Source organism: Scyliorhinus torazame, chromosome 4 (assembly GCF_047496885.1).
Source record: "Scyliorhinus torazame isolate Kashiwa2021f chromosome 4, sScyTor2.1, whole genome shotgun sequence".
In the NCBI taxonomy this organism is placed as follows: Eukaryota; Metazoa; Chordata; class Chondrichthyes; order Carcharhiniformes; family Scyliorhinidae; genus Scyliorhinus; species Scyliorhinus torazame.
The window spans coordinates 3,194,267-3,207,695 of NC_092710.1; the positions used below are offsets into that span (position 1 = coordinate 3,194,267).

The 13,429-nt window shown below is 56.4% G+C and overlaps 1 protein-coding gene across 1 annotated transcript in view; it reads left to right on the forward strand.

Annotated features, from left to right (window-relative positions):
* The window catches only part of LOC140411546 (putative carbonic anhydrase 5), a 45,022-nt gene that overhangs the window by 20,779 nt on the left and 10,814 nt on the right, over positions 1-13,429 (forward strand). Inside the window, exons 2-3 of the mRNA XM_072500629.1 lie at positions 3,029-3,095; positions 9,598-9,752. Coding sequence (XP_072356730.1) covers positions 3,029-3,095; positions 9,598-9,752 — 222 coding nt within the window. The remainder of the gene's footprint in view (positions 1-3,028; positions 3,096-9,597; positions 9,753-13,429) is intronic.

The following is a 13,429-nucleotide window of genomic DNA, read 5'->3' on the forward strand; positions in this document are numbered from 1 at the left end:
CAGGGTCCCTGACGGAGATACGCCCTCTTTAAACAGGGTCCCTGACGGAGAGACTACCTCTTTAAACAGGGTCCCTGACGGAGAGACTCCCTCTTTAAACACTGTCCCTGACGGAGAGACTCCCTCTTTAAACACTGACCCTGACGGAGAGACTCCCTCTTTAAACAGGGTCCCTGACGGAGAGACTCCCTCTTTAAACAGGGTCCCTGACGGAGAGACTCCCTCTTTAAACAAGGTCCCTGATGGAGAGACTCCCTCTTTAAACAGGGTCCCTGACGGAGATACTCCCTCTTTAAACAGGGACCCTGACGGAATGACTCCCTCTTTAAACCCTGTCCCTCACGGAGAGACTCCCTCTTTAAACATGGTCCCTGACGGAGAGACTCCCTCTTTAAACAGGGTCCCTGACGGAGATTCTCCCTCTTTAAACAGGGACCCTGACGGAATGACTCCCTCTTTATACACTGTCCCTGATGGAGAGACTCCCTCTTTAAACAGGGTCCCTGACGGAATGACTCCCTCTTTAAACAGGGTCCCTGACGGAGAGACTCCCTCTTTAAACAGGGTCCCTGACGGAGAGACGCCCTCTTTAAACACTGTCCCTGACGGAGAGACTCCCTCTTTAAACAGGGTGCCTAACAGAGAGACTCTCCCTTTAAACAGGGTCCCTGACGGAGAGACTCCCTCTTTAAACAGGGTCCCTGACGGAGAGACTCCCTCTTTAAACAGGGTCCCTGACGGAGAGACTCCCTCTTTAAACAGGGTCACTGACGGAATGACTCCCTCTTTAAACAGGGTCCCTGACGGAGAGACTCCCTCTTTAAACAGGGTCCCTGACGGAGAGACTCCCTCTTTAAACAGGGTCCCTGACGGAGAGACTCCCTCTTTAAACAGTGTCACTGACGGAATGACTCCCTCTTTAAACACTGTCCCTGACGGAGAGACTCCCTCTTTAAACCGGGTCCCTGACGGAGAGACTCCCTCTTTAAACAGGGTCCCTAATGGAGAGACTCCCTCTTTAAACAGGGTCCGTGACGGAGAGACTCCCTCTTTAAACCGGGTCCCTGACGGAGAGACTCCCTCTTTAAACAGGGTCCCTGACGGAGAGACTCCCTCTTTAAACACTGTCCCTGACGGAGAGACTCCCTCTTTAAACAGGGTCCCTGACGGAGAGACTCCCTCTTTAAACACTGTCCCTGACGGAGAGACTCCCTCTTTAAACACTGTCCCTGACGCAGAGACTCCCTCTTTAAACAGGGTCCCTGACGGAGAGACTCCCTCTTTAAACACTGTCCCTGACGGAGAGACTCCCTCTTTAAACAGGGTCCCTGACGGAGAGACTCCCTCTTTAAACACTGTCCCTGACGGAGAGACTCCCTCTTTAAACAGGGTCCCTGACGGAGAGACTCCCTCTTTAAACAGGGTCCCTGACGGAGTGACTCCCTCTTTAAACACTGCCCCTGACGCAGAGACTCCCTCTTTAAACAAGGACCCTGACGGAGAGACTCCCTCTTTAAACAGTGTCCATGACGGAGAGACTCCCTCTTTAAACAGGGTCCCTGACGGAGAGACTCCCTCTTTAAACAGAATCCCTGACGGAGAGACTCCCTCTTTAAACAGGGTCCCTGACGGAGAGACTCCCTCTTTAAACACTTTCCCTGACGGAGAGACTCTCTCTTTAAACAGAATCCCTGACGGAGAGACTCCCTCTTTAAACAGGGTCCCTGACGGAGAGACTCCCTCTTTAAACAGGGTCCCTGACGGAATGGCTCCCTCTTTAAACACTGTCCCTGACGGAGAGACTCCCTCTTTAAACAGGGTCCCTGACGGAGAGACTCCCTCTTTAAACACCGTCCCTGACGGAGAGACTCCCTCTTTAAACAGGGTCCCTGACGGAGAGACTCCCTCTTTAAACAGGGTCCCTGACGGAGAGACTCCCTCTTTAAACAGGGTCCCTGACGGAGAGACTCCCTCTTTAAACAGGGTCCCTGACGGAGAGACTCCCTTTTTAAACACTGTCCCTGACGGAGAGACTCCCTCTATAAACAGGGTGCCTAACAGAGAGACTCTCCCTTTAAACAGGGTCCCTGACGGAGAGACTCCCTCTTTAAACAGGGTCCCTGACGGAGAGACTCCCTCTTTAAACAGGGTCCCTGACGGAGAGACTCCCTTTTTAAACACTGTCCCTGACGGAGAGACTCCCTCTATAAACAGGGTGCCTAACAGAGAGACTCTCCCTTTAAACAGGGTCCCTGACGGAGAGACTCCCTCTTTAAACAGGGTCCCTGACGGAGAGACTCCCTCATTAAACATGGTCCCTGACGGAGAGACTCCCTCTTTAAACAGGTTCCCTGACGGAGAGACTCCCTCTTTAAAAACTGTCCCTGACGGAGAGACTACCTCTTTAAACAGGGTCCCTGACGGAGAGACTCCCTCTTTAAACACTGTCCCTGACGGAGAGACTCCCTCTTTAAACAGGGTCCCTGACGGAGAGACTCCCTTTTTAAACAGGGTCCCTGATGGAGAGACTCCCTCTTTAAACAGGGTCCCTGACGGAGAGACTCCCTCTTTAAACAGGGTCCCTGACGGAGAGACACCCTCTTTAAACAGGGTCCCTGACGGTGTGACTCCCTCTTTAAACACTGCCCCTGACGGAGAGACTCCCTCTTTAAACAAGGACCCTGACGGAGAGACTCCCTCTTTAAACAGGGTCCCTGACAGAGAGACTCCCTCTTTAAACAGGGTCCCTGAAGGAGAGACTCCCTCTTTAAACAGTGTCCCTGACGGAGAGACTCCCTCTTTAAACAGGGTCCCTGACGGAGAGACTCCCTCTTTAAACAGGGTCCCTGACGGAGAGACTCCCTCTTTAAACACTTTCCCTGACGGAGAGACTCTCTGTTTAAACAGAATCCCTGACGGAGAGACTCCCTCTTTAAACAGGGTCCCTGACGGAGAGACTCCCTCTTTAAACAGTAATCATAAAGATTGTAGAAAGGTTCCACATCTGTAACGTTTTCTTCACAAACAGGTCACATCAACTCCTAATGCTGGTCTCGAGCCTGTTGTGAAAATGTTGTCACATATTGGTTACAAAGGTAGGTGTAAAAATCGCACCCGAGTATTGTGAATGCAGGATAGAGTGAATCGAGTACATTATATCCCACCTTCTGCCCGCATCCCTCAATCCCACCTTCTCCCCGCATCCCTCAATCCCACCTTCTCCCATATCCCTCAATCCCACCTTCTCCCCATATCCCTCAATCCCACCTTCTCCCCGTATCCCTCAATCACACCTCCTCCCCGCATCCCTCAATCCCACCTTCTCACCGTATCCCTCAATCCCACCTTCTCTCCATATCCCTCAATCCCACCTTCCCCCCGTATCCCTCAATCCCACCTTCTCCCCGTATCCCTCAATCCCACCTTCTCCCCATATCCCTCAATCCCACCTTCTCCCCGTATCCCACAAACCCACCTTCTCCCCGTATCCCTCAATCCCACCTTCTCCCCATATCCCTCAATCCCACCTTCCCCCCGTATCCCTCAATCCCACCTTCTCCCCGTATCCCTCAATCCCACCTTCTCCCCGTATCCCTCAATCCCACCTTCTCCCCGTATCCCTCAATCCCACCTTCTGCCCGCATCCCTCAATCCCACCTTCTCCCCGCATCCCTCAATCCCACCTTCTCCCCGTATCCCTCAATCCCACCTTCTCCCCATATCCCTCATTCCCACATTCTCCCCATATCCCTCAATCCCACCTTCTCCCATATCCCTCAATCCCACCTTCTCCCCATATCCCTCAATCCCACCTTCCCCCCGTATCCCTCAATCCCACCTTCTCCCCATATCCCTCAATCCCACCTTCCCCCCGTATCCCTCAATCCCACCTTCTCCCCGTATCCCTCAATCCCACCTTCTCCCCATATCCCTCATTCCCACATTCTCCCCATATCCCTCAATCCCACCTTCTCCCCATATCCCTCAATCCCACCTTCTGCCCGCATCCCTCAATCCCACCTTCTGCCCGCATCCCTCAATCCCACCTTCTCCCCGTATCCCTCAATCCCACCTTCTCCCCATATCCCTCAATCCCACCTTCTCCCCGTATCCCTCAATCCCACCTTCTCCCCGTATCCCTCAATCCCACCTTCTCCCCGTATCCCTCAATCCCACCTTCTCCCCGTATCCCTCAATCCCACCTTCTCCCCATATCCCTCATTCCCACATTCTCCCCATATCCCTCAATCCCACCTTCTCCCCGTATCCCTCAATCCCACTTTATCCCCATATCTCTCAATCCCACCTTCTCCCCGTATCCCTCAATCCCACCTTCTCTCCATATCCCTCAATCCCACCTTCTCCCCATATCCCTCAATCCCACCTTCTCCCCGTATCCCTCAATCCCACTTCTCCCCGTATCCCTCAATCCCACCTTCTCCCCGTATCCCTCAATCCCACCTTCTCCCCATATCCCTCAATCCCACCTTCTCTCCGTATCCCTCAATCCCACCTTCTCCCCGTATCCCTCAATCCCACCTTCTCCCCATATCCCTCATTCCCACATTCTCCCCATATCCCTCATTCCCACATTCTCCCCATATCCCTCAATCCCACCTTCTCCCCGTATCCCTCAATCCCACTTTATCCCCATATCTCTCAATCCCACCTTCTCCCCGTATCCCTCAATCCCACCTTCTCTCCATATCCCTCAATCTCACCTTCTCCCCGTATCCTTCAATCCCACCTTCTCCCCGTATCCCTCAATCACACCTTCTCCCCGTATCCCTCAATCCCACCTTCTCCCCATATCACTCAATCCCACCTTCTCCCCGTATCCCTCAATCCCACCTTCTCTCCGTATCCCTCAATCCCACTTTATCCCCATATCCCTCAATCCCACCTTCTCCCCGTATCCCTCAATCCCACCTTCTCCCCGTATCCCTCAATCCCACCTTCTCTCCGTATCCCTCATTCCCACATTCTCCCCGTATCCCTCAATCCCACCTTCTCCCCGTATCCCTCAATCCCACTTTATCCCCATATCCCTCAATCCCACCTTCCCCCGTATCCCGCAATCCCACCTTCTCCCCATATCCCTCAATCCCACCTTCTCTCCGTATCCCTCAATCCCACCTTCTCCCCATGTCCCTCAATCCCACCTTCTCCCCGTATCCCTCAATCCCACTTCTCCCCGTATCCCTCAATCCCACCTTCTCCCCGTATCCCTCAATCCCACCTTCTCCCCATATCCCTCAATCCCACCTTCTCTCCGTATCCCTCAATCCCACCTTCTCCCCGTATCCCTCAATCCCACCTTCTCCCCATATCCCTCATTCCCACATTCTCCCCATATCCCTCATTCCCACATTCTCCCCATATCCCTCAATCCCACCTTCTCCCCGTATCCCTCAATCCCACTTTATCCCCATATCTCTCAATCCCACCTTCTCCCCGTATCCCTCAATCCCACCTTCTCTCCATATCCCTCAATCTCACCTTCTCCCCGTATCCTTCAATCCCACCTTCTCCCCGTATCCCTCAATCACACCTTCTCCCCGTATCCCTCAATCCCACCTTCTCCCCATATCACTCAATCCCACCTTCTCCCCGTATCCCTCAATCCCACCTTCTCTCCGTATCCCTCAATCCCACTTTATCCCCATATCCCTCAATCCCACCTTCTCCCCGTATCCCTCAATCCCACCTTCTCCCCGTATCCCTCAATCCCACCTTCTCTCCGTATCCCTCATTCCCACATTCTCCCCGTATCCCTCAATCCCACCTTCTCCCCGTATCCCTCAATCCCACTTTATCCCCATATCCCTCAATCCCACCTTCCCCCGTATCCCGCAATCCCACCTTCTCCCCATATCCCTCAATCCCACCTTCTCTCCGTATCCCTCAATCCCACCTTCTCCCCGTATCCCTCAATCCCACCTTCTCCCCATATCCCTCATTCCCACATTCTCCCCATATCCCTCATTCCCACATTCTCCCCATATCCCTCAATCCCACCTTCTCCCCGTATCCCTCAATCCCACTTTATCCCCATATCTCTCAATCCCACCTTCTCCCCGTATCCCTCAATCCCACCTTCTCTCCATATCCCTCAATCTCACCTTCTCCCCATATCCCTCAATCCCACCTTCTCCCCGTATCCCTCAATCACACCTTCTCCCCGTATCCCTCAATCCCACCTTCTCCCCATATCACTCAATCCCACCTTCTCCCCGTATCCCTCAATCCCACCTTCTCTCCGTATCCCTCAATCCCACTTTATCCCCATATCCCTCAATCCCACCTTCTCCCCGTATCCCTCAATCCCACCTTCTCCCCGTATCCCTCAATCCCACCTTCTCTCCGTATCCCTCATTCCCACATTCTCCCCGTATCCCTCAATCCCACCTTCTCCCCGTATCCCTCAATCCCACTTTATCCCCATATCCCTCAATCCCACCTTCCCCCGTATCCCTCAATCCCACCTTCTCCCCGTATCCCTCAATCCCACCTTCTCCCCGTATCCCTCAATCCCACCTTCTCTCCGTATCCCTCAATCCCACCTTCTCCCCGTATCCCTCAATCCAACCTTCTCCCCATATCCCTCATTCTCCCCATATCCCTCATTCCCACATTCTCCCCATATCCCTCAATCCCACCTTCTCCCCGTATCCCTCAATCCCACTTTATCCCCATATCTCTCAATCCCACCTTCTTCCCGTATCCCTCAATCCCACCTTCTCTCCGTATCCCTCAATCTCACCTTCTCCCCGTATCCCTCAATCCCACCTTCTCCCCGTATTCCTCAATCACACCTTCTCCCCGTATCCCTCAATCCCACCTTCTCCCCATATCACTCAATCCCACCTTCTCCCCGTATCCCTCAATCCCACCTTCTCTCCGTATCCCTCAATCCCACCTTCTCCCCGTATCCCTCAATCCCACCTTCTCCCCGTATCCCTCAATCCCACCTTCTCCCCGTATCCCTCAATCCCACCTTCTCTCCGTATCCCTCATTCCCACATTCTCCCCATATCCCTCAATCCCACCTTATCCCCGTATCCCTCAATCCCACCTTCTCCCCGTATCCCTCAATCCCACCTTCTCCCCGTATCCCTCAATCCCACCTTCTCCCCATATCCCTCATTCCCACATTCTCCCCATATCCCTCAATCCCACCTTCTCCCCGTATCCCTCAATACCACTTTATCCCCATATCCCTCAATCCCACCTTCTCCCCGTATCCCTCAATCCCACCTTCTCTCCATAATCCCTCAATCCCACCTTCTCCCCGTATCCCTCAATCCCACGTTCTCTCCAAAACCCTCAATCCCACCTTCTCCCCGTATCATTCAATCCCACCTTCTCCCCGTATCCCTCAATCACACCTTCTCCCCGTATCCCTCAATCCCACCTTCTCCCCATATCACTCAATCCCATCTTCTCCCCGTATCCCTCAATCCCACCTTCTCCCCGTATCCCTCAATCCCACTTTATCCCCATATCCCTCAATCCCACCTTCTCCCCGTATCCCTCAATCCCACCTTCTCCCCGTATCCCTCAATCCCACCTTCTCTCCGTATCCCTCATTCCCACATTCTCCCCATAACCCTCAATCCCACCTTCTCCCCGTATCCCTCAATCCCACCTTCTCCCCGTATCCCTCAAACCCACCTTCTCCCCGTATCCCTCAATCCCACCTTCTCCCCATATCCCTCATTCCCACATTCTCCCCATATCCCTCAATCCCACCTTCTCCCCGTATCCCTCAATACCACTTTATCCCCATATCCCTCAATCCCACCTTCTCCCCGTATCCCTCAATCCCACCTTCTCTCCATAATCCCTCAATCCCACCTTCTCCCCGTATCCCTCAATCCCACCTTCTCCCCGTATCCCTCAATCACACCTTCTCCCCGTATCCCTCAATCCCACCTTCTCCCCAATTCCCTCAATCCCACTTTCTCGCCATATCCCTCAATCTCACCTTCTCACCATATCCCTCAATCCCACCTTCTCTCCATGTCCTTCAATCCCACCTTCTACCCGTATCCCTCAATTCCACCTTCTCCCAATATCCCTCATTCCCACTTTATCCCCATATCCCTCAATCCCACCTTCTCCCCATATCCCTCAACCCCACCTTCTCCCCATATCCCACAATCTCACCTTCCCATATTCCTCAATCCCACCTTCTCCCCATATCCCTCAATCCCACCTTCTCCCCATATTCCTCAATCCCACCTTCTCCCCATATCCCTCAATCCCACCTTCTCCCCATTCCCTCAATCTCACCTTCTCCCCGTATCCCTCAATCCCACCTTCTCCCCATATCCCTCATTCCCACATTCTCCCCATATCCCTCATTCCCACATTCTCCCCATATCCCTCAATCCCACCTTCTCCCCGTATCCCTCAATACCACTTTATCCCCATATCCCTCAATCCCACCTTCTCCCCGTATCCCTCAATCCCACCTTCTCTCCATAATCCCTCAATCCCACCTTCTCCCCGTATCCCTCAATCCCACCTTCTCCCCGTATCCCTCAATCACACCTTCTCCCCGTATCCCTCAATCCCACCTTCTCCCCAATTCCCTCAATCCCACTTTCTCCCCATATCCCTCAATCTCACCTTCTCACCATATCCCTCAATCCCACCTTCTCTCCATGTCCTTCAATCCCACCTTCTACCCGTATCCCTCAATTCCACCTTCTCCCAATATCCCTCATTCCCACTTTATCCCCATATCCCTCAATCCCACCTTCTCCCCATATCCCTCAACCCCACCTTCTCCCCATATCCCTCAATCTCACCTTCCCATATTCCTCAATCCCACCTTCTCCCCGTATCCCTCAATCCCACCTTCTCCCCGTATCCCTCAATCACACCTTCTCCCCGTATCCCTCAATCTCACCTTCTCACCATGTCCCTCAATCCCACCTTCTCTCCATGTCCTTCAATCCCACCTTCTACCCGTATCCCTCAATTCCACCTTCTCCCAATATCCCTCATTCCCACTGTATCCCCATATCCCTCAATCCCACCTTCTCCCCATATCCCTCAACCCCACCTTCTCCCCATATCCCTCAATCTCACCTTCTCCCCATATTCCTCAATCCCACCTTCTCCCCATATCCCTCAATCCCACCTTCTCCCCATATTCCTCAATCCCACCTTCTCCCCATATCCCTCAATCCCACCTTCTCCCCATTCCCTCAATCTCACCTTCTCCCCATATTCCTCAATCCCACCTTCTCCCCATATCCCTCAATCCCACCTTCTCCCCGTATCCCTCAATCCCACATTCTCCCCGTATCCCTCAATCCCACCTTCTCCCCGTATCCCTCAATCCCACCTCATCCACGTATCCCTCAATCCCACCTTCTCCCCATATCCCTCAATCCCACCTTCTCCCCGTATCCCTCATTCCCACCTTCCCCCCCGTATCCCTCAATCCCACCTTCTCCCCATTCCCTCAATCCCACCTTCTCCCCATTCCCACCTTCTCCCCATATTCCTCATTCCCACCTTGGCCCCGTGTTTTATGAGTTGGACTCTCACACTCTTCTCTCCTATTCCTGTATTTTCTTCCAGGTAAACGCCACACTCTGTCGTTGAATCTGGATAAGATCATTCCCTGGAAACTGGCGCCCTTTTACCGATATGAAGGATCCCTGACCACCCCCCCTTGCACGGAGAACGTCGTTTGGATTGTTGTCAAGAACCCCATGTCTGTCAGTCTGTCACAGGTACCACTCCCTTAACGACTCTCCCCAAGGGCAGCGAGGGAGGGGACAGGCGAGGTCGAACGCACTGGGGTCACCTCAGAACCTCTTGCAACCTGAGGCCATTGAGATCGTCGAACCAGCTTTGCTATTCAGTCCAATCCTGGCTAATGTTCAGCATAATCCAGGTCTCCGCACTGTACATCTCCCACAGTCCCCTCCATGGCCAAAACCCTATTGCGCCGAGCCTTGCACAGACCTGGGAACTGAGCAGTCACAGCTTTTAGGAATGGACGATTGCTCAGATTCACAACCTTCGGAGCTGAGGACACTTTTCCATCATCCCATCCCGGTCCAAAACGGCCGCCCAGGGGCTGGGCTCCGTGGTGGAGCTGACGTTGTGTTCCCGGCCAGTGAAGGATTGTTTTGTGTTCAGACAGCAGGGGCGAAATTCTCCGTTATCGGCGCAAAGTCCGCCGATCGGCGCAAAAAACGGCGCAAATCCGACTTGCGTCACGTCGGAAAAATGGGTCGAAAGCCTCCGGCCCGAAATGGGCTAGCAGCGACGTGACGGGATCCGCGCTTGCGCAGTGGTTCACGCCGTGCAGCTCATAAGGCCGCGCTGCTCCCCCCCCACCCGACCGCAACACCCGACCGCAACACCCGACTGGATGGCTGGCCGTCGCTCAGCCCCGAGGTTCGAGTCACGCGATGTGGAGGCACTCCTGGACGCGGTGGAGCAGAGGAGGGAGGCCCTGTATCCCGGGCACGGCCGCAGAGTTGCCCCACGCCACAGCCGGCGTCTGTGGAGGGAGGTGGCGGAGGCCGTCACCGCTGTGGCCCTGACACCACGGACAGGCACCCAGTGCCACAAGAAGGTGAACGACCTCGTCAGAGCAGGCAGGGTGAGCGTCCCCATATCCCCATATCCCCTCTCCCCCAAATCCCCCCCTCCCCCATATCCCCCTCCCCATATCCCCCCTCCCCCATATCCCCCCCTCCCCCATATCCCCCTCCCCCATATCCCCCTCCCCCAAATGCCCCCCTCCCCCATATCTCCCCCCTCCCCCATATCCCCCATATCCCCCCTCCCCATACCCCCCTCCCCCATTGCCCCTCCCCATATCCCCCTCCCCCATATCCCCCCTCCCCCATATCCCCCTCCCCCATATCCCCCTCATCCCCCTCCCCCATATCCCCCTCCCCCATATCCCCCTCCCCCATATCCCCCCTCCCCCATATCCCCAATCCCCACATCCACCTCCCCCATATCCCCCCTCCCCATATCCCCCCTCCCCCATATCCCCCCTCCCCATATCCCCCCTCCCCATATCCCCCTCCCCATATCCCCCTCCCCATATCCCCCCTCCCCATATCCCCCCTCCCCATATCCCCCCTCCCCATATCCCCCCTCCACATATCCCCCCTCCCCATATCCCCCCTCCCCATATCCCCCCTCCCCATATCCCCCTCCCCATATCCCCCCTCCCCCATATCCCCCCTCCCGCATAGCCCCCCTCCCGCATAGCCCCCCTCCACATATCCCCCTCCCCCATATCCCCCCTCCCCCATATCCCCCCTCCCGCATAGCCCCCCTCCACATATCCCCCCCTCTCCCATATCCCCCTCCCCCCCATATCCCCCTCCCCATATCCCCCCTCCCCCATATCCCCCCTCCCAATAAACCCCCTCCCCATAAACCCCCTCCCCCATAAACCCCCTCCCCCATATCCCGCCTCCCCATATCCCCCTCCCCATATCCCCCCTCCCCCATATCCCCCTCCCCCATATCCCCCTCCCCCATATCCCCCTCCCCCATATCCCCCTCCCCCATATCCCCCTCCCCCATATCCCCCTCCCCCATATCCCCCATCCCCATATCCCCCTCCCCCATTTCCCCCTCCCCCATATCCCCCCTCCCCATATCCCCCATATCCCCCTCCCCCATATCCCCCCTCCCCCATATCCCCCCATATCCCCCTCCCCCATAAACCCCCTCCCCCATATCCCGCCTCCCCATATCCCCCTCCCCATATCCCCCCTCCCCCATATCCCCCTCCCCCATATCCCCCTCCCCCATATCCCCCTCCCCCATATCCCCCTCCCCCATATCCCCCTCCCCCATATCCCCCTCCCCCATATCCCCCATCCCCATATCCCCCTCCCCCATTTCCCCCTCCCCCATATCCCCCCTCCCCATATCCCCCATATCCCCCTCCCCCATATCCCCCCTCCCCCATATCCCCCCATATCCCCCTCCCCCATATCCCCCATAACTGCCTCCCCCAAATCCCCCCTCCCCATATCCCCCCTTCCCCATATCCCCCCTCCCCATATCCCCCCTCCCCATATCCCCCCTCCCACATATCCCCCCTCCCCCATATCCCCCCTCCCCCATATCCCCCTCCCCCATATCCCCCCTCCCTCATATCCCTCATAACCCCCTCCCCCATATCCCCCCTCCCCCATATCCCCCCTCCCCCATATCCCCCTCCCCATATCCCCCCTCCCCCATATCCCCCCTCCCCCATATCCCCCCTCCCCCATAACCCCCCTCCCCCATATCCCCCTCCCCATATCCCCCCTCCCCATATCCCCCCTCCCCCATATCCCCCCTCCCCCATATCCCCCCTCCCCCATATCCCCCCTCCCCCATATCCCCCCTCCCCCATATCCCCCCTCCCCCATATCCCCCTCACCATATCCCCCCTCCCCCATATCCCCCCTCCCCCATATACCCCTCCCCATATCCCCCCTCCCCCATATCCCCCATATCCCCCCTCCCCCATATCCCCCCTCCCCCATATCCCCCCTCCCCCATATCCCCCCTCCCCATATACCCCCTCCCCATATCCCCCCTCCCCCATATCCCCCCTCCCCATATCCCCCCTCCCCATATCCCCCCTCCCCCATATCCCCCCTCCCCCATATACCCCTCCCCATATCCCCCATATCCCCCCTCCCCCATATCCCCCATATCCCCCCTCCCCCATATCCCCCCTCCCCCATATCCCCCCTCCCCATATCCCCCCCTCCCCCATATCCCCCCTCCCCCATATCCCCCTCCCCCGTATCACCTGATCACTGCCTGATGTCTAACCATGCATGCTTCATTGTGTATCGCAGGACCAAACGTCCAGGCACCCATCCCCGCAGATGCAGATCGCCCGCAGGATGCCCCTCGGAGACCACAGGAGACGGAGAGACCCGCACCCTCCAGCATGCGACGCCCGCAGGATGCCCCTCGGAGACCACGGGAGACGGAGAGACCCGCACCCTCCAGCATGCGACGCCCGCAGGATGCCCCTCGGAGACCACGGGAGACGGAGAGACCCGCACCCTCCAGCATGCGACGCCCGCAGGATGCCCCTCGGAGACCACGGGAGACGGAGAGACCTGGAGCAACAGGGAGACGACACCCCCGTCACGTGCGGGTGCGACGAGAGGGGCAGCCACAGGCCCCCGTCACAGCTGAGCTAGGACACCACTACCCAGGACACCACTACCCAGGACACCACTACCCGGGACACCACTACCCGGGACACCCCTACCCGGGACTCCCCTACCCGGGACACCCCTACCCGGGACACCCCTACCCGGGACACCCCTACCCGGGACACCCCTACCCGGGACACCCCTACCCGGGACACCACTACCCGGGACACCACTACCCGGGACACCCCTATCCGGGACACCCCTAC